Here is a 27,665-nt window from a genome sequence, read left to right as displayed (position 1 = left end):
ACGAGATTCTCGTTAGGAGCCAAGACACTTTAATTCTAGCCCTGACTCACAGTTGCACAGAGGCGTCGGAAGGGGTGAGATGAGGGGACGAGAACAGCTTCCCACTGCCGCACGCCCCCCTACCCTGGCCTCCCAAGAGGAAGGTGGGGGCAGGGGGCCAGGTGGCTCCACGGAGGCCAGGCTTTAGAGGGAGGGAGAAGGGGGCTGCAGTCTGGACGCAAGGGCACCGCTATTACGTTTCCACCTACGATCAAGCCAACAGTCTCACCAGCGTAGTCCCGGACGCCCGAGGGTGAGGGAGGCCCCTGTCTAAAGCAGAGGCCCTGGGGACCTTTGACGAGCCCCCAGGCTGTAAGAAGAAGTGTAGGAGCTACAAACCAGCCTGATGTTGCAGCTGGACGCCCTGCAGAAGGAGCTCAGAGCCCGGGAGCTGTACTGGCGGCGCCAGGAGCAGGAAGAGCTGCATCTTGCCCAACGTCTCGGGCAGCTGAGTGTCGAGCTGCTCTCCGTTCCGGGCAAAGATGCCCGGCGGCAGGTGAGGCCCAGAGGCCCCACCTCATCGTCCCCCGCTTTGCCAGGCTGCACGGGTGTCTCTTGTAAGTGCGGACCCTTTGTCTCCCCTCCGCTGACTGCAAAAGTGGGACCTGTCTCAGGGCAGACACTTGGCTCCAGGCCCTGGACTCTGGTCACCCTACAGTGTCTCAGGGTGGAGGAGGAAGGATCCCCCTGAGGCAGCCCAGCCCACAGCTCCTGCCTTCCTTTGTGTTTCCGTCCTGGGCAGCTGGGGGCTGCTGAGGAGGCCCGGGCAGCGCTGGAGGCCAGGCGTCTGCAGGAGACTGAGAGGCGAGCCAGGGCCCTGAGCACCCAGCGCGGCCCCGAGCGTGGCCTGCTCTCTCAAGGTGGGGCGCAGCTCCCCAGAGCAATAATCTCCTGGGAGTGGGGACGCCTCCCACAGCTGCCTGGTGGGGAGTCCCTCCCTCTTCCCTCTGACCACTCACCAGCCAGGCTCACCCCACCCCGCCGGACTCCGGCCCCAATAAACCGTGTCTTTTCTTCTTCTCCCTCGCCCCCGGGGTGGCTGCCCTCACATGGCCCTTTTCTCTGCCCCTTGCAGCAGACAGAGAGGAGTGGGAGCAGGAGGCACGGGTGATGCTAGGCGTGCAGAAAGTGCTGCGGACTTTAGCACAGACGGCAGAGAAGCTCAGGCAGGCGGGCGGCCGGCTGCGGGGCCAGGAGCAGGAGATGCGGCTGCAGCAGGGTAGAAGTTGGAGCCCCCACACCGGGAGCCGCCCCTGGAAGGTGAGGCGTGGAGGCTGACGAGCAGACCCACGTGGAGGCCACGAGCTCCCGTGTTGTCAGTGTGGTTCTTCAGGGCAGCGCGACAGTCAGGAGTAAGTGGGCCCAAGGGGCAGCAGACAGGCTCGAAGGGGAGCAAGAGGAGAGACATGCTCCCTTTTCACGTGGTCGTCTCACTTCCTGTGCTCTAGGTGGCTGCGCATCTCTCTGAGGAGTGTCAGGACGCGGTAAGGCACAGACAGAACTTTCTGGATAGGGCCCTCGGCCTCCTGCAGTACCAGCGGGAGCTGAGCCGCCTCCACCTCTTCCACACCCAGGTACGGCCTTGGACGTGGCCACCGAGATCTGCATGTCCAGTTCAGTGGGGGCTTCGGAGGGAAGCTCCCAAAGCAGCCACGTGGGAGAAGTGGGAGCCACACATGGAACCGAGTTCTATTTTGTCCTAGATCGTTGCCTCAGGCTCCCCTGCATGTTTGGAGAATTACCCTGGAGACAGATTCTATGGAATGATCACCCCTTCTCTCAGGGACCCGGCTGCTGCTTGCCCGTTCCTGATCCCCTTCCTGCAGAGCGTCACTGCAGTGCTAGAGGGAGCTCAAGGCCGTGGCCCAGGCCTGGAGGATCAGGGGCCAGCAACGGGTAAGGCTGATCACCAGCCCGGCGTTCTCTGCTGCCGCCAATGCTGATCACGTTTGATAAGTTCTAACACTACGTTCAGGGCTCCCAGCACTATAGAGTGTGGCCATGGAAGGTTCTTCAGGTAGAACACAGAGAAACTCATCGTACTCATTTTCTATTGCTATGTAACAAACTACCTGAAAATTCTGTGGCTTAACACAACAAACGGATTATCTCACAGTTTGTGCAGGTCAGGAATCTGGTGCTGCTTGGGGGAGCGGGGTGCCTGTGGCTTGGTCTCCTACAGGCTCCACCAAGGTGTTGGGCTAAGGCTGCAGTCACTTCAAGGTTTGCCTGGGGAATCAAAGTCCCGTCCTGTGGTCGTTGGCCAGAGACCTGAGTTCTTGCTGACTGTGGACTTCATGCAGGAGCTCACAACATGGAAGGGGCTTCCTTCAGAGCAAGCAAGTGAGAAGGGACCAAGAAAAATGGAAGCAACAGTCTTGTTGCATCCTGATCTCATTACCTGTACCATAGGCTGTTCATGAGAATGAGTTACTGGATGCAGCCCACACTCGAGGAGAGGGGATGACACAGGGCGTGGAGACACGTCAGAGGCTCCTGGGGCCGTCTTACCCGCCACCTGGCACACCTCACACTACCTCTGGCTCTTTCTTACTTTCGCCCCGGCCCTGGGCCCTTAAGCTAACAACTATCCTCTTCTCTGTTCAGATGCAGATAAAGTTGACATCATGTGGATCTCACCACTCCTTTCTGCCCTGAAGAAAGTAGACATCTGGTCCCAAGCCCGCAAGGAGGAAGCTGAACTACAAGGACAGGTGCATCGCCAGCTAGGTAACCTCCTTTCCCTGCAGCCCCTTTCGGAACTATCATGGCGCACTGAAGGCATTTGGTAGTGTGACCGCTGGGCACTGGGAATGTCAGAATCCGGATCCACCAATCATCCCTCTCTGCCCCGCCCCAACCTAAGATTCCCAAGGGCCCTTCCCATGTAAGGAATAAGAAATAGGAATCGAAGTCTCACTGCAAAAATAACTTGGCCAATTTCAAAGCGGAAATCCTAGAGACCTCCGTGTTCCCACTGACCACTGAGTCTAAATCCCAGGATTTTACTCTGTACTGGCCAGCCACGTGTTACAAGGACTTAATAGAAGAGAGTGAGACAAAAGGAGATAGGCCGAGGAGACAAAGAATAGGAAGACTGCGCCCCTAAAAGGGACTCCGGGTCACTTTCCCAATACCACCCCTTGACAGTAGAACTCAAGGAAGGATGTGGCTGGCCTTGCCCTGAAGATTCACATCTGTTTCAACCCACTTACCTGCCAAGTGGAAGAGGATGAAAAGGAAACAATGTATGTCTTTCAGTTGACCACAGTGCAGGCCACTAGCAGTACAGTTCCATAATCGTCCTTGAATTTGACCAAAGGTCAGCCAACTATGGCCCACAGGCCACCTCCAGTGAGTGAGCTGTTTCTATGTGGCCCATAAGCTAAGCAGAGTTTTCCATTTGTAAGTTATTTGTTGGGGGGAGGGGATTCAAAAGAAGAGTGACTTTCTTGCAGAGTGGTTTGCACTCTGCCGTGTGCTATTCTCAGACTTTAGGCACATTAGCTCTTCAATCTTTATAACAACCCAGTAAAGTAGGTACTTTTACTCATAGAGAAACTGAAGCATCTGACTAGGTCAAAGAAGTAGTCAGAAATCATGCTGCTAGCAAGGAGTTCAGCTGGAATCCAGTCCCAGAGCCTGTGCCCTTAAGCTGCTCACCCATATGAAAAATGACCCAGCACCGTAAGGGCAGTGCCTAAAGGGGGATGCAGGAGGACAGAGAAGCAAGGGAAGGCACTGAGGGGGAGTGAGACCACACTCCTACCATGAAGATGGGACAGCTAAATTTGAACCCCAGTTTTGCCTCTCAGCTGGCAAAGCCTCAAATATTTACTTTCTGACCATTACAGACAAAGTTTTGCTGACCCCAGAACTTAACCAATCATAGTATTAATTGGGCCTCCCTTTGGGGGAAACTAAGAAGAGTGTGGGCAGAAAGTGGGTTCTCACCACTTCAACCTCCATTGTCTGACAACGGTATTGACTTTATAATGTTGAAAGTAATTTTGGGGCACCTGGGTGGGTTAGTCTGTTAAGAATCAGCCTTTGGCTCATGTCATGATCTGGTGGTCCTGGGATCAAGCCCCACATCAGGCTCCCTGCTCCCTAGGGAGTCTATTTCTCCCTCTCCCTCTGTCCCTCCCCCTGCTTGAATGCGCGCGCGCTCTCTCTCTCAAATAAATAAATAAAAATCTTTAAAAAAGAAAAAGAAAGCAATTTTATATACACTGCCTTGTTTATGCCTGGTCACCCAAACTCTAATTCTGTAAGGTAGCAAAAGATTGTTCACTTACTTTTTTTTTAAAGATTTTATTTGTTTATTTGATGGAGAGAGAGAGATCACAAGTAGGCAGAGAGACAGGCAGGGAGAGAGGGGCAAATAGGCTTCCCACTGAGCAGAGAGACCGATGTGTGGGGCTTGATCCCAGGACCCCGAGATCATGACCCGAGCCAAAGGCAGAGGCCCAACCCACAGAGCCACCCAGGCGCCCCTCACTTACTTTTTTATAGGTGAGAGAGCTGATGCTCAAAGAAGTTTAGTGTCTTTCCTGGCGTGTCCCACGACCTGGACCAGAACCCAGGTCTCTGGCTGCAAATTCAGCATCGTTTCCCACACCTCGCTACCCAAGCTTTTCTCATTGTCTTCTCAAGAATAAAAAGACAAGGGGCGCCTGGGTGGCTCAGTGGGTTAAGCCACTGCCTTCAGCTCAGGTCATGATCTCGGGGTCCTGGGATCGAGTCCCACATCGGGCTCTCTGCTCAGCGGAGAGCCTGCTTCCCTTCCTCTCTCTCTGTCTGCCTCTCTTGTGATTTCTCTCTGTCAAATAAATAAATCTTAAAAAAAATAAAAATAAAAATAAATAAAAATTTAAAAAAAAGAATAAAAAGACAATACAGTATGTTTAAAGACTTAAAGCCCATTAGAGAGAATTCTGTGAGGAAGGAAGATTGTGATGTTAATCCAGCTAATTTTTACTGAGTGCTTACCATGGGCCAGACACAGTTCTGTGGACATTACATTTAGTGCTCCAAACAACCCTATGAAATAGTAGAAGCAAATTGTTGCCATCTTTTCCAGATCCTGGTGTTTGTTTTGTTTTTGGTTCAGGCACTTTTGTTCCTATTTACTGAGGTTCAGTTGCTTTTTCATGAAAATGGGTAGGAGGATCTGAGGCACAGTGCATATAGATAGCATGGATGGATGGATGGGTGGATGGATGGGTGGGCAGATGGTTGGGTGGGTGGATGGGTGAGTGGATGGATGGGTGGATGGATGGATGGATGGTTGTTTGGATGGGTGGGTGGATGAATGGATGATTGAAGCAATTACACCTTTTCTAAGTTGAATAGTGTTGTTGCTGTTGTTGCTTTTATTAAGAATCGTTACTGGACAGAAAAGTCAATGAAATTGTTGCTGTTTTCTCTTGATTTCTATAGCCCCCAAAAGCTCTTTGCAGGATGTCCCAAAACCTCAGATAATACAGAAGGAAGAGCTTATCACTGTGCAACCCACAGACCTTTCTGCCAGGGAGTTTGTGGTTTACCAGTATGGCCTCTCTGTCCTACACCTTCTCATCCCCCAGCTGCATGTAAGTCTGGGTTCTGGCCTCTCTGTGGAGCAGTCGTCTTGCAGCCAAGAAGGTTAAGGTCACCAGGAAAGAGGCTTTCGGGTGGTGGTATGTGTTAAGGTTAAGCAGCTGTAGTTGGGAATTTACTAGTCTCTCCTATAAAGGGACTGACAGAAGTCACTTTACCAATCTACAGTCTAATCTCTCAACTGACAGTAAGTAGAATCAATTTAATACTTTATACATGCTATGAAATGTTCTAAACTACTTGCATGAATTAATTCATTTAATCTTCACAAAAACGCTATGACATAGATAACTATTATTTTTCTCATTTTTTATTCAAGTATAATTAACACAGTGTTCTGTTAGTTTCAGGTGTACAATCTGATTCAACAATTCTGTACATTACTCAGTGCTCATCATGACAAGTGTACTGTCAGTCCCCTTCACCTGTTTCCCCCCTCTCCTCCCCTCTGACAATTGTGCATTTGTTCTTTGTTTTGTTTGTCTCTCCTTTGTTCATTTGTTTTGTTTCTTAAATTCCACATATGAGTGAAATCATGGTATTTGTCCTTCTTTGCCTGAGTTATTTCACTTAGCCTAATACCCTCTAGGTCCTTCTTTGTTGTCACAGATGGCAAGATTTCATTCTTTTTTTATGACTGATTAATACTCCATTGTGTATATCTATGTATATATGTATGCCATGTCTCTTTCATCCAGTCATCTGTCTCTCCCTCTGACTTCTCCTCTCTCACGCTCTCTCTCATTCTCTCTCCCTCAAATAAATAAATAATCTTTTAAAAAATACTATTGGTATTCTCACAGGGATTACACTAAATCTGTATATTGCTTTGGGAAATATGAACATTTTAACAATATTGGTTCTTCCAGTCCATGAGCATGGAATTTCCTTCCATTTGTTTGTGTCATCTTCAATTTCATTCATCAGTGTAGTGAAGATTTTATTTATTTTTCAGAGTGAGAGAGAGCACAAGCAGGGGGAGTGGCAGGCTGAGGGAGAAGCAGGCTTCTCAATGAGCCGGGAGCCCTATGTGGGACTCAATCCCAGGACCCTGGGATCACAACCTGAGCCAATGGCAGATGCTTAACCAACTGAGCCACCCAGGCATCCCTTCCTTCATCAGTGTTTTATAGTTTCCAGAGTTCAGGTCTTTCACCTCCATGGCTAAATTTATTCCTGGGCATTTTACTATTTACTATTTTTGGTGCAATTGTAAATGGGACTGTTTTCCTAGTTTCTCTTTCTGCTACTTCATTTTTCGTTATAGAAATACAACACTGTATATAACTTTGTGTCCTGTGACTTTACTGAATTCATATATCAGTTCTAGTAGTTTTTTGGTGGAGTCTCTAGGGTTTTCCATATATAGCATCATGTCACCTACAAATAGTGAAAGTTTTACAAAATTCTTCTTTAACAATTGGGAATATATGTCTTCTTTACCAATTGGCATTATACATCTTTTTCTTGTCTGATTGCTGTGGCTAGGGTTTCCAGTGCTATGTTGAATAAAAGTGAGAGTGGACATCCGTGTCTTATTCCTGATCTTACAGGAAAAGCTCCCAGTTTGAACACCATATAATGGTGTTAGCTGTGGGTTTTTCATGTATGGTGTCTACCTACTTTGTTGAAGATTTTTGTCATGAATGGATGTTGTATTTTGCCAAATGCTTTTTCTGCATCTATTGAGATGATCATGTGGTTTTTATCCTTTCTCTTGTTAATATGATGTATCATGTTGATTGATTTGTGAATATTGAACGATACTTGCACCCCTGGAATAAATCCCACTTGATCATGGTGAGTGATTTTTTTCAAATGTATTGTTGGATTCAGTTTGCTATTATTTTGTTGAGGATTTTTGCATCTATGTTCATCAGAGATATTGGCATAGAGTTAAATGGGGGGGGGGAGGGTTGTAGTATCTTTATCTGATATAGGTATCAGGATAATGCTGGCCTCATAGAATGAATTTGGAAGCTTTCCTTCCTCTTCTGTCTTTTGGAGTAGCTTGAGAATAGGTATTAACACTTCTTTAAATGTTTGTTAGAATTCACCTGGGAAGCCATCTGGTCCTGGATTTTTGTTTTTTGGGAGTTTTTTTTTTTTTCAATTATTGATTCAATTTTATTGCTAGTAATTTGTCTGTCAGAACCTTCTAATTCTTCCTAATTGCAGTTTTAGAAGGTTATATGTTTCTAGGAATTTACCCATTTCTTTTAGGTTATATGCCCAGTTTGTGGGCATATAATTTTTCATAATATTCTCTTATAATGTTTTGTATTTCTATGGTGTTGGTTGTTATTTCTTCTCATTTATTTCTGATTTTATTTATTTGAGTCCCCTCCCTCTCCCTCTGTCTTTATGAGTGTGGCTGAAGCTTTATCAATTTTGAAAATTTTCTAATTTGTTCTAATTTTAAGTCCTTATTTTATTTACTTCTACTCTAATATTTATTATTTCTTTACTTCTACTGGCTTTGGGCTTTGTATGTTCTTCTTTTTTAGGCTCCTTTTGTTGTAAGTTTAGGTTGTTTATTTGAGATTCTTCTTGCTTCTTGGATTAGGTCTATATTGCTGTAATTCTCCATCTTACAACCACTATTACTGCATCCCAAAGATTTGGGACTATTGTGTTTTCATTTTCATTTGTCTCCATATGTATTTTTTAATTTCTTCTTTGATGTGTTCGTTGACCCATTTATTGTTTAGCAACACGTTATTTAACCTTCATGTATTTGTGTTCTTTCTGGGTTTTTTCTTGAGATTGATTTCTAGTTTCATACCCTTGTGGTTAGAAAATATTCATGACATGATTTCTGTCTTTTTTAATTTGTTGAGACTTGTTTTGCGTCTTAACATGTGATCTGTTCTGGAGAATATTCCATTTGCATGTGAAAAGAATGGGTACTCTGTTTTTGGATAAAATGTTCTGAATGTGTCTGTTCGATCTGTCTGGCCCAATGTGTCGTTCATATCCACTGTTCCCTTGTTGGTTTTCTGTCTAGATGATCTACTCATTGATGTAAGTGGGATGGTAAAGTCCCTACTATTATTGATTTCTTCCTTTATGTCTGTTAATTGCTGCTTTATATATGTGGGTGGTCCCATGTTGGGTGCATAAATATTTACAATTGTTACATCTCCTTGTTGAATTGTTCCTTCTATCATTAGGTAGTATTCTTCTTCGTCTCTTGTTACAGTTTTTGTTTTAAAGTCTATTTTGCCCATTATTGATACTTTGGTTTTCTTTTCACTTCCATTTGCATGAAAAATATTTTTCCATACCTTCACTTTCAGTCTGTGTCTTTAGGTCAAATTGAGTCTCTCACAGGCAGCATATAGCTGGGTCTTGCTTTTTCATCCATTCAGGCAGCCCATGTCTTGATTGGTGCAGTTAGTCCATTTATATTCAAAGTAATTATTGTGGGTGTACAAGTAGCTGCATTCTCCTGCTAGGATCTCTAAACAAAGTGATTATTGATAAGTACGTACTTTTGCCATTTTGTTATGTGTTTTTATGATTGTTTTGTAGTTCTCCATTCCTTTTTTCTTTTACTCTCTTCCCTTTGGTTTGATGGTTTTCCTTAGTGATATGCTTGGATTTCTTTCTCTTTATTTTTTGCCTGTTATAGGTTTTTGATTTGTGGTTACCATTAGGTTGATATATAATGTCCTATCTGTATAGCAATCTATGTTAAGTTGATGGTCACTTAAGTTTGAACCTATTCAAAAAGCACTAAAATTGGGGTGCTTGTGTGGTTCCATCAGTTAAGCATCTGCCTTCGTCTCAGGTCATGATCCCAGGGTCCTGGGATCCAGCTGCATCAGTCTCCCTGCTCAGTGGGACCCTGCTTCTCCCTCTCCCTCTGCCTGCTGATCTACTTACTTGTGATCTCTTTCTCTCTTTCTCTGTGTCAAATATATAAATAAAATCCTTTAAAAATTAAAATAAGGGCGCCTGGGTGGCTCAGTGGGTTAAGGCCTCTGCCTTCGGCTCAGGTCATGGTCCCAGGGTCCTGGGATCGAGCCCCACATCGGGCTCTCTGCGCAGCGGGGAGCCTGCTTCCTCCTCTCTCTCTCTCTCTGCCTGCCTCTCTGCCTGCTTGTGATCTCTATCTCTCAAATAAATAAATAAAATCTTAAAAAATAAATAAATAAATAAAAATTAAAATTAAAATAAAAGCACTAAAATTTTAATCCCTTCACCAACATTTTATTTATATTATGCCATACTTTACATCCTTTTGTGAATTCCTTGATGGGTTTTCATAGATATAATTGATTTTAGTCCCTTTGTGATTTAACTTCTGTACCTGGTTTATAAATGATTAATCTACTTTTATTATGTTTCTATTTACCTATGAATTTTTTTCCTTTCCTAATTCTGTTACACCTAAATACAGCCTTTTCTTTACACTTAAAGAATTACTTTTAATGTTTCCCATAAGTCTGGTTTAGTGGTGATGAACTCCTTTTACTTTTTTCTGGGAAACTCTTTATCTCTCCTTCTCTTCTGAATTATAGCCTTGCTGGATAAAGTATTCTTGGTTGCAGTTTTTTCTTTCCTTTCAGCACTTTGAATATATCATGCCACTGTCTTCTGGTCTGCAAAATTGTGCTGAAAAATAAGTTGATAGCTTTATGAGGTTTCTCTTGTGTGTAACTATTTTCTTTTCTCTTGCTGCTTTTAAAATTCTCTTTATCACAACTTCCTACCACTTCAATTATTATATGTCTTGGTGTGGACCTCCCTGGATTGATTTTGTTGGGGCTTTCTGTGCCTCGTGGATCTGGACGTCTATTTCCTTCCCCAGATAGGGAAATTTTCAGCTGTTATTTCTTCTAATAAGTTTTCTGCCCCCTGCTTTCTCTTTTCCTTCTGGGATCCATGTAATAGGAAGGATTACAATTGATAGTGTTGCTGAGTTCCTTTAACCTACTTTCATTTATTAATATTCTTTTTTGTCCTGTTCAGCTTGGTTATTTTCCATTATTCTCTCTCTTCAAGCTCACTGTTCTGTTCTTCTGTATCCTCTAATCTGCTGTTAATTCCCTCCAGTGTGTTTTTAATTTTAGCTATTGAGCTCTTCATCTCTGATTAGTTCTTTTTTTATATTTTCTATCTCTTTGTTGAAGATCTTGCTGAGATCATCCCCTTTTTTCTCAAGACCAGTAAGTATCTTTATGATCATTACTTTGAATTCTTTATCAGAGATATTGCTTATCTTCATTTCACTGAGCTCTTTGCTGTGATTTTTTCCTGTTCTTTCATTTGGGACATATTCCTCTGTCTCCTCATTTTGTCCATCTCTTTGTTTCTATGTACGAAGAAAGTTATCTAAGTCTCCTGTTCTTGAAAGTAGTGGCCATCAATTAAAGCAATCCCTATCATAATACCACCAGCATTTTTCACAGAGCTAGAACAAGCAATCCTAAAATTTGTATGGGACCAAAAAAGCCAAAGCAATCTTGAAAAAGAAAAACAAAGCTGGAGATATCACAATTCCAGACTTCAAGTTGTATTACAAAGCTTAGTGATCAAGACAGGATAGTACCGGCACAAAAAAAAGATGCACAGATCAATAGAACAGAAAAGAAAACTGAGAAATTAACCCACAACTATATGGCCAATTAACCTTTGACAAACCAGGAAAGAATATCCAGTGGAAAAAGGACAGTCTCTTCAACAAATGGTGTTGGGAAAACTGGACAGCATCAGGCAAAAGAATGAAACTGGACAACTTTCTTACACCATTCACAGAAACAAATTCAAAATAAATGAAAGATCTAAATGTGAGACAGGAAACCATCAAAATCCTAGAGGAGAACACAGGCAGTAACCTCTCTGATATCAGCCATAGAAGCATCTTACTAGATATGTCTTCTGCAACAAGGGAAACAAAAGCAAAAATAAACTATTGGGACTTCATCAAAATAAAAACTTCTGCACAGTGAAGGAACCATCGATAAAGCTAAAAGACAACCTATGGAATAGGAGAAATTATTTGCAAATGACATACCTGGTAAAGGGTTAGTGTCTAAAATACATAAAGAACTTATTTAAAGCTCAATAACAAAAAAACAAATAACCCAATTAAAAATGGGTAGAAGACATGAACAGTCATTTCTCCGAAGATAACGTGCAGATGGCCAACAGACATATGAAAAGATGCTCAACATCACTCATCCAATGAAATGCAAATCAAAATCACAGTGAGGTGTGGTCTCATGTCTGAAAGAATGGTAAATGTTAACAACACAGGAAACAACAGGTTTTGGTGAGGATGTGGAGAAAGGGCAACACTTGCATAGTGTTGGCGGGAACACAAACTGGAACAGCCATTCCGGAAAACAGTATGGAGGGTCCTTAAAAAGTTAAAAATAGAACTAACCTAGGATCTAGCAATTGCACCACTAGGTATTTACCCAAAATATACAAATATACTAATTTGAAGAGATATAAACACACCAGTGTTTATAGCAGCACTATCAACAGTAGCCAAATTATGGAAAGAGCCCATCTGTCCATCAACTGATGAATCAGTACATATATAGATATGTGTATACACACACACACACACACACACACATATAATGGAATATTACTAAGCTACTAAGCTAAAAAAAAGGATAAAATCTTTTAACTAAAAAGGGATGAAATCTTGCCATTTGCAATGACATGATGGAGCTAGAGACTATTATGTTGAGCAAAATAAGTCAGAGAAAGACAAATACAAAAAGATTTCACTCACATGTAGAATTTAAGAAATAAAACAAATGAACATGGGGGGAAGAGAGGCAAACCAAGAAAGAGAGTCTTCACTGATGGTTACTGGAGGGGAGGTGGGCAGGGGATGGATGAAATAGGTGATGGGCATTAAGGAGGGCACTTACGATGGGAACTGGGTGTTGTATGTAAATGATGAACCATTAAATTCTACACCTGAAACTAATATTATACTGTACATTAACTAACTGGAATTTAAGTAAACACTTGGGGAAAAAAAGAAATTATATCTTAAGATATTACTGGGAGAAAGAAAGAAAAAGCAGAAATATGAAGAAGAGGCCCAATAGGGCCCTACAGTACAGTGTCCCTGTTCACCAGACCAGATGCACCAGCGGTGTCTCCTGTGTATGTTGTGTGTACCCTACTGTTGTGTGGAGACATGTTGTCTTCAGTCCAGTCAGCTGTAACGGCCCACATTGCCTATTGTGGGCAGGGTTTAGTCCCTACACTGTTAAGGGGCCAGTCTGGGGCCGCCCTGGGCTTGTAGTTGTATCAGACCGGGTGCGTGCCCTCAGCTCATTCACTGGGGCTGCAGTCACATTGAACTACAGTTGCTTTTCCTGTTTCGTCCCCTGAGAGGCTTTCGTTTGTTGGTAGGGCCTCTGGACAGACCAGATGTCTGTCCCCAGTCCCTCTGTTGGGGTTGCAGTGACCCTGAACTACAGGGCTTTGTCCTTATATTGCCCCTTGTGAGTTTTTTGTTGGTAGGTGGGATCCGCAATCAGGTCAGACGTTTGCTCCCTGCCCATCACTGGGGCTGCCGTCAAACTGGTACGTGTGGTTATCTCCCCCTCTTGCTAGGGCTTTGTTCCCAACCATGTCTCCAGCTCTCCTACCCTTTTCTGTGTGGCCTCCTCTCTGCGAGTAACTGGGCAGAGTCTGTTCTATCAGTCTTCAGGTCATTGTGTGGGTTAGTTACACTGATGTGGCTGTTACCTAAGTGTATCAGTGGGGCGAGATGAGCTTGGGGTCCTCCTCCTCTGCCATCTTTCCAGGATCCTCTATTTTTTTTTTCTCATTTTAAAAGTGCGGTGGGAAAACACAAGACGATTGAGTTAACTTACCCAGAATCTACAACCGAAAGGGTAGCGTGGGATGAGGACCCGGCCATCATGCGCGAGAGCCCCCAGGCCTGACTGCCACGCTCTATTTAGAAAAGTAATAAATTAATTCTTATAATCAGCATAAATATTAAACACATAAGTACTCTTTGTGCTTTCCTCTTCTTATCCTATTAAAATTTGAATTGATATTCTAATGCGTTTGCTTCCCATTAATTTGGTTGGTGTCCTATAGCTGAGCCACACGAAAACTGTTGAGCAAGACGATGGGTTTTGGTTTGGGTTTTATTTGTTTCTTATTCTTTTCAGGCTCCTGAAATCACCCTGCAGATTGCCTCTCATCTTCCAGCGATGGATGCCTCAGACAATGCCTTCCAAGGCTCCTTCTTCTATCAGGTGCTGCAAATTCAGTCCCAGAGGAGGGTTTGTAAAATTCTAGGGTCTAAAAAGAAGCAAAAACACCAAATGTTACGAAACATTTTTCTCTCTCAAGTCCTGACATTCTTTATCCCCCTCGGTAATAAGTCATTTAGTAAGACATAATAAATGTCACCATGTAAAAGCTTTCTCCAATTAGTGAAATGAATATGTCCTGGCCCAGAGAATCATGATGGCTTTGTGCCCGTTAATGAATCTCTGTCATCAGAGTCGATGGTTCCAGACTGGTGTTTCCCATAAAAGAGTCTTGGTCCCAGCATCAGCAAATCCTACACCGTCAGCATCTTTCTGCAGGAAGGGATTGAAATTGTTCCTGTCCTGCAGTTCGTCGAATAGGTAGGATTAGCAAGGCCTTGGTGGCAGCCCAAAGCCGGTGGATGAGACCTTAAATACTGTGAACAGTTCATTGGTAAACCGTGATTTGAGAGGGGCATGGCTAACCAGTGTTGGAGGGCTAGGAAACAGTTCACCCTTGAGATGGTTATTAGGGGATTTCATAACACCAAAAATTACTCATATGTTGTACCTTCCAGGCATCCTTTCACTTGATCTTCAAAGCAATCTATGAAGTAGGCAAGAATTTACTCCCATCTTACTGATGGGAGTACCAAGTCGGGATTCATTGAGTACTGTGTGTCAGGTACTTGGCCATGTGCCACGCCTTATGTCATTCACAGCTCACAGCACCCCAACCCTAGGGGTGGGTGCTCTTAGGAGATTAAGGCCCATTGAGGTCAGGTGACTTTCCCAAGATCACAGCGCTAGCAAGAGTGTAAACTCAAGATGTATTTGAACACCAACCTCATTTTTATTTATTTATTTATTTTTCCATTTTATTTATTTTTTCAGCGTAACAGTATTCATTCTTTTTGCACAACACCCAGTGCTCCATGCAAAACGTGCCCTCCCCATTACCCACCACCTGTTCCCCCAACCTCCCACCCCTGACCCTTCAAAACCCTCAGGTTGTTTTTCAGAGTCCATAGTCTCTTATGGTTCGCCTCCCCTTCCAAATTGGAGGTTCCTCAAAATGTTGAAAATAGAACTACCCTATGACCCAGCAATTGCACTACTGGGTATTTACCCTAAACATACAAACATAGTGATCCGAAGGGGCACGTGTACCCGAATGTTTATAGCAGCAATGTCTACAATAGCCAAACTATGGAAAGAACCTAGATGTCCATCAACAGATGAATGGATAAAGAAGATGTGGTATATATACACAATGGAATACTATGCAGCCATCAAAAGAAATGAAATCTTGCCATTTGCGACGACGTTTACCAGCCTCATTTTTAAACCACTGTTCTGTGTCGCCACCCAGAGTTCGTTCCAGGGACAGATCTCAGACGATCTGACTCCAAATTAACTAATGTTGTCCATGACAACCTATTGCCTGAACAAGGGAGTTATTTCAAATCCATTAGACAAGACAGAATATTGGAGAACATGATTCCAATAAAGACATGAAAGACAAAGTCAGAGAGCCCTAGAAGGCACCAATTCTCAAACTGTGGTCCTTGGACCTCATGGTTCAACCACCTGGGAAGGTTGGTAAAAATGGAAATACCAAGGACTTCCCTAAACCAGCCCATAGAACTGGACATTCTGGGATGGGTCCCAGGAATAGAATCACTCCATTGTGATGTTTATCCACAGATAGTTTGAGAACCACTGCTTAAGGAAAGAGTGATCAGAGGACATCGATTAAAAAACAGTTTCATGAGTAACTTCGCTCTGAATTTCTAGTAGTTTATTTTCTGTACCACGGGGGTAGCAAAAGCTGGAGAGACAGTGGGGAACATGATTTATTCAGGGAGTTGAACTAAAGCAATAGTTTTTCCCTCTGCGTCTGAGTCTTTCCTTCAGTAAATTTCCATTAGCCCCGGGGAGTCTCTGACTTTATGATTCCAAAATTATTTTAGACCACATAAAACTAGGAAGAGAAAGAGGTAGTGGAAACTTTCGCTGAGGTTGCCATCTCTGTGTTTGGGTACCTCCTCTGCCTAGAGTGCTGGAAACACGCTGTTTGTTGGGAGAGAGTCTTTGGCGTCTGTGGGAAGTTTCATTCTGCTGCTGATCCATTGCTTGGCCCACGTCGCCGCCGAGGACTTCCGCCAGGACACAAACCCTGCCTTTCTGAGGTCATTTTACAAGGTATTTATAAAATGCACAGGGCTCTTAGCTTCTTTCCCAGAATAACCAATTCTTTAAGCCGTGCGACATTTCAAATCTCCTTAGGTCCCATTGTTGGCCTCTGGTTCCTACTGCCTGGCCAGGAAGAAGGTTTTCCTGATCGAATTTCCTGTGGCAGCATATAACAAAATGCACGCACCACTCTGTAGGAATTCAGAGAGAAGGGGTCTTCCTATGAGAAGGGCATCCCAGTACTTCCTTGTCGTTACATAAGGCTCACCAGAATTGGGAATGACAGTCCTAACCTGTGCTAAGGGCAAGGAAAGAGGATCCATACTGAGCCCCATTTTCCTTTCAACTATAATTTTGAAGCTTTAATAGCAGTTACCTAGAACGGAACTGATGTGGCCCCCTCGCCGTTTCCTTGACCAGGGCCTGCAGGCTTATTTCGGGGAAGCATTCTCTACCACACTGCGAATGTCCGCTGTCTCCTGGGACAGTCAGCTTGACCAAAGCATGAGCGCTGCTCTGTTAGACGAGAAGCCCATCTCTGAAAGAGGAAGAGATCTGCTCTCTACACTCCTTGAAAGGAAGTGTGAGTCTCACTTGGAGCCAGAGTCATCAGAAGAGGTAACTAACCTTAACTGGTGTAGTATGTGTCCGTTAACAACTGACTTCTCCACAGATAGTCCTGGCCTCACCAGGAGGTACACCGCCCTGACACTCAGCCTGCTTCTCAAACTACGTATGACAATATATTCTTCAATCCTGTATTCTACAAGGCAGACAGTGGGGACCGGGCTCTCTGAGTTATGGGGATTACAAATGGGGCTCCCTAGTTATTTAACTCATGCCCCACTAACATATTATCAATCGGCAGAATGCCATCTATAAAACTCACGGTGACTCAGAAATTAAATTTAGATGCCCTGGTAGCAGCCTGTTTACTGAACTGCAGTGTGTTGTTTCCTGTGCAAGCCTGAAAAGGATAGTCTTAATATTGTGCTATTTAAAGCACCTTTATGAGAATACTATCATCCAGCTTTTTAACTACTTAAAGTGTCTGTGATCTTAAAATTGTCATCGTCCATTAAAGATCAATTCATTCCTGAGTTACAAACAGGAACACTTTCTCTCCCATTAGTTATATAAGACTTTATACATTTCAAAGCACTTTTATGGATATATGGTCTCATTCGTTCCAACTAGGGATCCTGGAGAATAGGGAGGATGCATATTTTTTTTGGTAGCATACATATTTTTAGTCACATTTTGTATTTAAGGAGAAAATAAGCTATCTGCCCCAAGTCATGAAGCTATTTGTCATGGCAGATCTGAGATCAGATTCTAGATCTCCCAAGTAAATCTCCATAAACACCGGTCTGTGACCAGATCTCCGCTAGATACTGAGTGAGAGGTTTATTTCATGGTCGCTGACGGTGATGGTGATGGTGGTCATCCAGACTCCAGAACCAGTCGTACCCCAGCTCCTGTGGACCCCAGACAATGCCAGTCCCTTCTCCTTCTCTGACAGCAGCGTTGGACACATCCATTCACTTCCTCCTGCTTGGTTCAGTCTTTACTTGGCTCCCAGGACACCAGCGTCCTCTAGTTTTCTCCTGCCTGTGTGGCTGTTCCTTCTCAGTCTCCTTTGCTGATCTGCCTTTTCTCCTGGGCCTCTTTATGGAGGAGGGCCAGGGTTCAGTCTTGTCCCTCTTCTCCTCTTTGGCTATATCTGCTCCCATTGGCATCTCATCCCATCTTCTAGCTTAAACCCTATCCGTATGTCAGGGACCCTCAAACTTTTATCTCCAGCCCCACTGAGCCTTCTAACTGAACCCATGTCCTCACCTGCTTACCAGCCTCCTCCACTTGTAGGTGTAAGAAGCATCACAAACTCAACACGCCCCAAACCCATCTGTCCAAACCTCCTCTACTCGAAACCTTTCCCATCTCAACGGATGGCAACTGTACTCTTCTGGTCTTTTAAGCCAAAGTCATCTTTGAAGCCTGTTGCAAACACCCCATAACCAACCCATCAGGAAACCCTGTTGCTCTCCTTTCAGAGAAGATCCATAATACAATCACGTCTTACGGCTTGCGATGCCAGCAGCCTGGTGCGAGCACACATCCCCTCGCCTGGATTCCTGTAACACTTACTAACTGGTCCCCGACTCCGACCTTGCCTCTCCTCAGTCTGTCCTCTGCACGCTGGTCACAGTGATGCTCTTCAAATGGAAAGTTCCAAATCGTGCTGTGGCTCCTCATGTCCCTTAGAGTCAAAGCTGAGGAAGCCAAGGCCCCTTGTCTCCCACCCCTGAACCTGCCACTCTTCCCCTTGGTCACTCGCCCCCCAACCACGTTTTCCTCCTTGCTGGTCTTCAGACACACTCGGAGCTCTCCCCTCTGCCTGCAATGGCAACGGTTCTCAACCAGGAGCAATTTTCACTCCCACAGGACACGAGGCAATGTCTGCAGACATTTTTGATCGTCCCGCTCCAAGGAGGGGGCTGCTGCTGTTAACCAGTGGATAGAAGCCAGATGGCACCACACAGCCTGCAATGCCTAGGCAGCCCCACAACAAAATACTCTCCACCCCAGAACGTCAGTAGTGCTGAGGTTGAGAAACCCTAGTCTAATGAGTTAGAGTGTGTCCAGCTCCCTTACCTCTTCCATGTCTTTGTCCAAGGGTCACCTCCTCCCTGAAGGCTGCCCGGACTAGGCCATCTCATTCGCAACCCTCTTTTCTCCTGTTCATCAGCTTTTCTTTACTCTGCGTTACTTTCCTGTCTCCGGTAGGATTTCCTAACCTACTGTGTAACTTACTCCCTCACGCTTGTGTGTTACTTTCCCTCCCTTAATAGAACATCAGCTCCATGAGGACGGAGATGTCTGTCTGTTCTGTTTCCTGTGGTAGCCCCCAGGCCAGGCTCATCAGTGGGCTCTCAGTGCACTTACCACATTCATGAACAGGTGTGTGTGGACCCTGACGTTATCATATACTGGAATATTCCAGTCTCCCAGAGGGAACTACAAGGCAGGTCAGAGCAAACATTTATCACATGCTTGCCATGTGCCAGCCGTCCTGCTGAGACTTTTACATGCATCATCTCCTTCAATCTTCTCTAGGCACTTGAAAGCTAGATGCTACTTTTATTCCTAACTTACAGATGAAAAAACTGACGCTTGGAAGTGTTAAAAGCTTGCCCGAGACAGAGGCAGGTGTGGAGCTGGAATGCTGGTCCTCTGTCAGTCACCATCTATGGAAAGGTCTTGCTTTTATTATAAAGGCAGAATTCTATGTACTATGCTCAGGTCCCATCTAGGAAGACCCAGGAGTACTTAAAAGAAACGGGAGCAAAGGTATTAACTGTGTCCTCCATGCTCTCCACAGTATATTAAGAGAAACACGGATCTTCTCCTCTTCACCAATATGGAACATTTTCTAAAGTCCCTCCTCACTGCAGAACAACCGATCCCAAGAAAACCAAGAGATCAGCATGGAGACGAAGAGAAGGTGAGATGTTTTTATGATCTAGGGTCTGAAGATTGTACTGTGCTATACACCTTGAAACATTTATGAGTTTGGAGCCCTCTTTGCAATTGAACATGCCAGCCGAGCAAAGGACTGGCAATCAGTGGCGGCAAGGAAAGCTACATCATCTGTGACTTTAAGAGTTTTTCCAGGAAGGGAGACGGCAGATCTTGAATCTCAGAGTTAGAGAGGAAGAGATCATGGAGTTTATCTCTCTGCCTTCAGGGAGGTAAAGCATTAACCCAAAGAGTAGGAACTGAGACTCCAACAAGCCCCCAGTTACCCAGCTGGGAGAGGGCAAGAAGTAACTAGACCTGGGTCCCTGGCCTTCTCCTTCAGGGTTTCTTTCGCTGCGATACCTCCTGCTGTTGTATAAAAGGTTGTTTGTTTTTTATCGTAGCATATAAAATGTTATATCTTTAGGGACGCCTGGCTGACTCTGTCGGTAGAGCATGTAACTCTTGATCTCGGGGTCGGGATCAAGCCCCACATGGGGCATGTAGCCTACTAAAAAAAAAAATCAAAAAATTATATCTTTTTTTTTTTTTTAAGATTTTATTTATTTATTTGACAGACAGAGATCACAAGTAGGGAGAGAGGCAGGCAGAGAGAGAGAGAGGAGGAAGCAGGCTCCCTGCCAAGCAGAGAGCCCGATGCGGGACTCGATCCCAGGACCCTGGGATCATGACCTGAGCGAAAGGCAGAGGCTTTAACCCACTGAGCCACCCAGGCGCCCCTCAAAAAATTATATCTTTAAAAGCCAACAAATATTTTGGCTCCAAATGACCAACCCTAATATTTTGTAAAGTATATGGATAATTAGCAAAGAGAAAAACCCAAATACCTTCATTTTTCTCATGCAGAGCAGTGACCTCGCATGCCAAGATCAAGATCAGCAACTAGCACCCGGGAGAAATAACTGAACACTGACTTCAGCCTGGGCCCCAGTCCACTTTATGTAATGTTATCACCCATGTCTGGGCTGAAAACTACCTTTAAAACTTTATTAAGGGACGTCTGGGTGGCTCAGTGGGTTAAAGCCTCTGCCTTCGGCTCAGGTCATGATCCCAGGGTCCTGGGACGAGCCCCATATCGGGCTCTTTATTCGGCAGGGAGCCTGCTTCCTTCCCCTCTCTCTCTCTCTGCCTGCCTCTCTGCCTACTTGTGATCTCTGGCTGTCAAATAAATAAATAAAATCTTCAAAAAAAATAAATAAAACTTTATTAAAATACAACACAGCTTTTAAACGCACACATATCATAAATGCACTCCCCACGAATCGTCCAAAGTGAAGGTTTCCATGTAAGCAACATCAAGAAAGACAACATCACCAGCTTCCCGGATGCCCCCCACATCCCGTCCCTCCAGTCATCAGCCTCCCGAGAATAACCACTGTCCTGACTTCAGACATCATGAGCTGTTCTGTGTATTCACGAATTCCACATGAATAGAATCACAAAGTTTGAATTACTTTTTTTTTTTTTGTTGCTTTTGCTCAGCATCGTTTGTGAGGTGTGCCCATAGTGTCGCACGTAGTTGTGATTTGCTGATGGTCTTTGCTATAAAACATAACCTTCCATTGTGTGGAAATACCCACATGTATTCTTTCACTACTGATATGCCTGTGGGTATTTTCCAGTTCGGGGTTCTTACGAGTAGCCTTGTACACTGTGTATGTGACTGCCCCCGACAGGCATTACCTAGAACTGGAAATTCTGGGTCTTAAGGGCTGGACATTTCCCTCCTTAGCAGATAGTACCAACGGGACTTCCAAAGTGGTTCATGAATATGGACTGCCGCCGGAGTGGGTAAGCGTTCTCTGGTCACTCTCTGCTTTTATCAGCACTTAGTATGTGACATCTTTTTTATTTTGTGCACTCTTCTGGGTACATGGTTTTAACTTGCACTTTGCTGATGGCCCTGAAACTGAGCACCGTCCATACGTTTGCACACCGTCTGAATGTCTTCTCTTGAGAAGTGCCAGTCAACCAGTCAAGTGCTTTGCCCATTTTCCGCTGGATTCCCTATTTAATTGCTTTGTAGGAATTCTTTATTCTGTAACTATTTTTCCTCACTTGTGGATTGTTTTTTCATGAAAATAACTACACACAATATTTCTTTTTCTGCTTTATTTTTTGATCTAGAAAGAAAATGGCGATCATATCAGTCTGTATGTTTAAAACACGTTAAATGTGGAAATATGATTAAAAAATGTGGAAATATGATACCTAATAAGGTTAATAAGAGAATTTTAAATTCTGTAACATTGATGTGCCTATCACATAAATGTATACTCTAACCTCGGGTGCATATATAACATAACACGTTAATATTTGGCACATGCCTTCAATGGGACGAAAAAATGATTAGACCACTCATTTTATTAAAACATTCATTATTTAGAGATACTGACTGAACCTCTTTCTAGAAATGTAAATCTGTATACATTGTCCTTTATCAGGCTGATTAACTTATCTGAAATTGTCTGCTATGGAGTCACACAAAGTAGTTGGATGTTTTTGCACAATATTTGGTGATCTGGAATGAGACTTTAGAGATGTGGCAATAAGACACAGGCCGTGGGGCCTACACAGAATTCACTGCGGGAGCTCTGGTTGGAACACCTCCGACAGATCCCCAGCCGTCTGAAACAAGTTTGAGTGCTGGTCAGGAGAGACACAACCGCCCCATGAATTCAGTGGAAGCCAAAACATTTTTCTTCAAATGCAAACTTCAAATCAGAAGCCGGCTCAAGTGACAAACCCAATGCCAGCAAGTCAAGCTGCTTCTTACGTGGACAATCTTCTGTGTCATACTCCAAAATGAGTAACAGAGGGGATTGTTCTTTGTTACATAACGATTTTTATTGAGTCTTTCAAGCAAAGCAATAAAGACAGGCGAGGCAAGGAAACCTGACAAACGCTACGTGTGTGGGTGATGGGTGACAACTAGTGAGCGAATTCTGTGTCCACCTCGTACGCAGAAGTTTCGGCTCCAGGCGCATTTGGTCATAATGATGAAGCGTCCATCCTCAACGGAGGATTCCACTTGAAATCTAACCAAAACACTGATGCTCAGTTACATTAGGGAAGGTAAATTATAACTAAAAACACTGGATGACTGTGAAGATAAAAAGATTTACAGTTCAGGTTTAACAATGAGCTTTCAATCCAGCCATGAGGAGATCTTCTCAGATTCGGTTCACTACACCTGGCATCTTACGCAGGTGCTCAGTCCTCATTTCTTTGCTGCTAGAGGTTGATCTCCCTGTTGTCTTAATCACTCAGTTTATTTTTTTAAGACTTTATTTATTTATTTGACAGCCAGAGATCACAAGTAGGCAGAGAGGCAGGCAGAGAGAGGGGGGAAACAGGCTCCCCGCTGAGCAGAGAGCCCAATGCAGGGCTCGAGCCCAGGACCCTGAGATCACGACCTGAGCCAAAGGCAAAGGCTTAACCCACTGAGCCACCCAAGCGTCCCTTAATCGCTCAGTTTAAAACCATTAGCCATCAGGCAAAATAAGTACCAAATTAGTCAGCCTTAAAACTGTTTCATTAGTTACTAGTTCAATTAAAACTCTGTGCTCCCTTCCTAGCACATGTAGTTGCCCTAAGAATGGACTGTGAGATACCCATTCTTGTCTCTTCCATGAACTGGGAGCTCATAAATAAAAAACACCCCCCAAATCAAAGTAGAGTACCTTCATAAGATCAAAGACTTCTCCAGTGCTTTGAGAAGAAGGTAAATCTTAGTTAGGTATGATATATGCCGAGTGTGTATCCTCAAGAACGTCAGCTATTCACATGGATTACGAGACGAGTTTCCCAAAGAGCAGAGTGAAATTAATTAAGCCAGACACACAAGACTGTTGAGAGTCATTAGATCAAGAATCCAGCGCCTCTGAGAGAGGTGGCAAAGAAAAAGTCATGCAGAAATTCAACATCTTTCTTCTGTGTCCCTCATTCTTGGCTGAGTGAGGCACCTGCCAAAACATGATCCTATTAGCTTCCTGGCTGACTTCTTGAGCCTTCCTCCTGACCCCATTTTTAATATACTAACAACTGTAGGCTTTTGGTAAGCAAGCGCTCTTTAATGCCACAGAATACAAGGCAGAGATCATGATCTCTTTTCTCCTGCGTTTTGTGCTGTTACAGCTGTTTCTGTTTAAAAGTATTCAAATTCTAGTTTTCCTCCAGGAATTAATTTGTGTCCACACGCTATACATGCACAGCCCATGGGCCAGAAAAAGAATAAGAAAACTTCAGCAGACGTAGAAATCATATTTCACCAACAATCCACATAAGAGCCCTTTCCAAAAAATGCAATACTTAATTGTTTTAAAAATTATTTTATTTCGAGGGCGCCTGGGTGGCTCAGTGGGTTAAGTCGCTGCCTTCAGCTCAGGTCATGATCTCAGGGTCCTGGGATCGAGTCCCACATCAGGCTCTCTGCTCAGCAGGGAGCCTGCTTCCTCCTCTCTCTCTCTCTGCCTGCCTCTCTGCCTAGTTGTGATTTCTCTCTGTCAAATAAATAAATAAATAAATAAATCTTTAAAAAAAAAATTATTTTATTTCGAAAGTGGTACAGAGATTTCTGTTTCCAGGTAAACGGAGTAGGCGTACACTTCCCTACTTCTTCCACCAAGTAGAACTAAAATTCTTGGACATGATGTGCAAAAACAAGGAGATTCTGAAAGGAATAGAGAAGAGAAAAGACCAGCCAGGGACCTCAAAACCTGAGGCAGGACGAGGCGGTAACTCCCCAGATCACCTCTTATGCCTTCTTCATGTATTCCAGACCTGGAAATGAAAAACCAACAATCCATAAACACCAATGGGCACAGAACCAAAAAGCTCCCCCAAAGCAGTCTCTCTAGCTAAAGGACTAAGAGAAGGGCAACTTAGGGGCACCTGCGGGGCTCAGTCGGTTCAGCAACCAGCTCTTGATTTCAGCCCAGGTCATGACCTCAGGGTCGTGAGATTGAGCCCAGCATAGGGCTCTGAGCTCAGCAGGGAGATATATCCATGCCGAGATCTGGGAATCTTCATCTTTTCATCCCTGCAAGGCAATTACCAATCCCCCTCCTCTCCACAGTGTTAGGGAAGACCACATGGGGAATCCGGACATCTACCAACAGAGTGGTCCCCTCACCACCACCTCCCTGCTCGAATGGTATCAGCGAAGGCCAAGTGGAGAGTCAGGGCTTCTACAGCCCATGGGTAAGGAGGCCACCCTCAGCAAAGTGTTCCAGCAAGCCAATGAGGGCTTGAACTCCCATACCCACCTAGCAGGGGCGAGCAACCCCTTCCTTAGGTAGCGGTGGGGAGCACGTGCGGAACGTGGACATTTAGGTCCCACTAGGCAGAAACAAGGCAGCGCCCCTCCCCACTTTCTCCCCCACCACCACTGGAATGGTGGCAAAGGAAATCAGCTAAAACAGAATTTGAATAGGATCCAAAGTCTTACAGTGTCACAAAATGTACAGGTTTCAGGCAAAAATCATTTTTCATTTTAAGAACCAGAAAGATTAAAAAAAAAAACTGAGTGAAGAAAGACAATAAACAGATGCCAACACCAAGATGACAAAGATATTAGAATTATAGGAAAAATTTAAAGAAGCCATCGCAAAAATGCTTCAACAATTATGAACATTCTTGAAATAAATGAAAAAAATGGGAAATTTCAGCAAAAAAAAAAAAACCCTATAAAGTCACAGAAGACCAAAAAAATCCAACGAAAATTTTAGAACTGAAAAAAATAAGTCAAAAAGCTCACTCGATGAGCTCAGCAGTAAAATAGAAGGGCCAGAGATGGGGAGAGTCAGTGGATTTTTAGACAGAATGATAGGATTTACCAAATCTGAATAGCAGAGTGGGAAACGATGGAAGAAATGAATGTGTTGCGCTGTAGGAACCTATGACACTCTAACAAAATGACCCAGCATTCAAGTCATCAAACTCTCAGGAGAAGACCAAGAGGGAAGGCTATAAAAGTAGTCAAAGGAGGAATGGCTGAAAACTCCCCAAATTTGTAAAGAGGCAAACTGACAGATGCAAGGAACTGAATGAAACCCAAGCAAGATAAATAAATTTAAAAAAAAAATCTACAGCAAGACACATCATAATTAAACTACCAAAAACTAAAAGCAAAGAAAAAAATACTTGAAAGCAGCCAAAAAAAAAAAAAAAGACAGCTATAGAGTTAAAAAATGAATCACAATAGATTTCTCATTAGAAGCTATATAAACTAGGAAAAGGGGCACTACATTTTTCTAGTCTGAGAGAAAAAACAAACGATAAATCCAGAACCCCCAGATCTGGCACACACATGGGGAAAGGAGAACACTCGTGCATTACTTGTGGTAATATAAAACGGTACAGCCACTCTGTAAAACAGTTTGGCAGTTTCTTAAAAAATGAAACATGCAACTACCATATGACCCAGCAAGTACTCTCTTAGGCATTTATCCCAGAGAAATACAAATTTATGCTCACACATTACGTACGTGAATGTTTGTAGCAGTTTTATTCATAATCCAACTAGAAATAACCCTGCTGTCATTCTTCAACACATAAAGGGTTAAACGAACTGTGGTATGTCCCTATCACAGAGTACTACTGAGCAGTAATAAGGAACAAACTGCTACTTCATGCAACAATCGGGGCAAATCTCCGAAGAACTAGGCTTTAGGGAAGAAAGCCAATCCCTAAAGGTGGCCCTCAGTAGGATTCCATTTATAACGTTCTGGAGACAGCAAAATTACAGAAATGGGGGGTAATCGTTCAGTGGTTGCCAGGGGATTGAGGAATGGCTGGAAGTGGTGGGAAGTGGGTGTGGCCATGAAAGGGAACAATGGAAATGTTCTGTACCCCAACTGCGTTGTGTAATATTATAGTGTCATTTTGCAAAATGTTACCATTGGTAAAAACAAGGTAAAGGGCACACAGGGCCTCTCTACCTCTTAAAAGCATGTGAATTGATAGCTCTCTCAAAAAGTTTGATTTTTTGAAAAAGGAAAAAAAGTGGTACATACTCGTGGGAAATTTCAAAATGCAGATTAGGAAGATCTAAGTTGGTTATTATATTCTAGTAGACACGGTATTCATTTATTTGGGGTTTTCAACTGTATTGATCACTTTTAATCACAGCAAAAAATATATATAATTCATCTAATTTTCCCCTATACCCTTGCCTGAGTGCGTGGGAACCTTTAAAGAATGACACAGGCCTCTAGAGCTCATGGATGGCTCCCTCTGGGCCAGTCCTTGATCATGGTGGAATTGATTTCTTTTTGAGTACCAACTTGGAACAACTCATTTTAATGGCTATCTCTGGTACTGTGTGCACAGAATTTTGAGATCGTCCGCGCATCCAAAGAAAAATATGGTGATTCATTAGCGATGTCCATCACGGCGTGGGTCTCAGGAGTGGTATTATACAGGCCACAGATTTATCCTCTCTGTTGGCCAGAAGAAGTTTTTTTGTTGGGTTTTTTTTTTTAAAAACAACCTTACACGCTTCGAGACAATTGCTAGTAAAATCCTCTGTGCACAGGTTCTTAGAAAACCATTCTTCTGTGACATCTAAGTATTTTGTTTTCACATATAGTAACTATTTTATACAGTTCTCATTTTCTAGTCCCACTGTACGTGGGAATAACGCCTACAGAAATCTGCTGATCCAATATAACACCGTTATGGCACTAAAAAAACGGGTAAGAAATGAAGAGTAAACAGGACTGAGAAACCGGCAGAAGACTTAAGACCATCGCGGGTTAAAAAAATGGAAGATATGAAAGCAATCAGATAAAGAGTTATGACGGGAAAAAAAAATGATCCAGCATCAGGAGAGTTGGTATCCCTAAAATGGATGGACAGATAAAAGTATTAAAGTAGTGTATAAGATTGTTCTAGAAAAATCAAATCTGCAGATCTGAAAGGAACACAGTCTTTTGGGGAAAACTGTGGTGGAATGACCGCCACATAGACACAGATTCCCAGTATGAAGGAAAAGGTTTTCCAGACTGGCCAGCAAAGGAAGTCACCTAAGAAAGTAAAAGG

The 27,665-nt window shown here is 43.7% G+C and overlaps 1 protein-coding gene across 1 annotated transcript; it reads left to right on the top strand.

Annotated features, from left to right (window-relative positions):
- The first annotated feature begins 348 nt into the window (after positions 1-348).
- Positions 349-20,688, top strand: LOC123949532. The gene is made up of 12 exons (XM_046017054.1): positions 349-535; positions 782-899; positions 1,115-1,299; positions 1,488-1,613; positions 1,743-1,935; positions 2,647-2,769; positions 5,482-5,633; positions 13,803-13,889; positions 15,945-16,091; positions 16,503-16,700; positions 19,465-19,587; positions 20,469-20,688. Exons 1-12 carry the CDS (start codon positions 386-388, stop codon positions 20,526-20,528), a joined length of 1,662 nt encoding a protein of 553 aa, XP_045873010.1. The 5' UTR covers positions 349-385; the 3' UTR covers positions 20,529-20,688.
- Positions 20,689-27,665: the final 6,977 nt, after the last annotated feature.

This window comes from Meles meles, chromosome 8 (assembly GCF_922984935.1).
Source record: "Meles meles chromosome 8, mMelMel3.1 paternal haplotype, whole genome shotgun sequence".
In the NCBI taxonomy this organism is placed as follows: Eukaryota; Metazoa; Chordata; class Mammalia; order Carnivora; family Mustelidae; genus Meles; species Meles meles.
The sequence above is the reverse complement of the archived record's forward strand: the minus strand, read 5'-3'. Positions and strand labels throughout refer to the sequence as shown.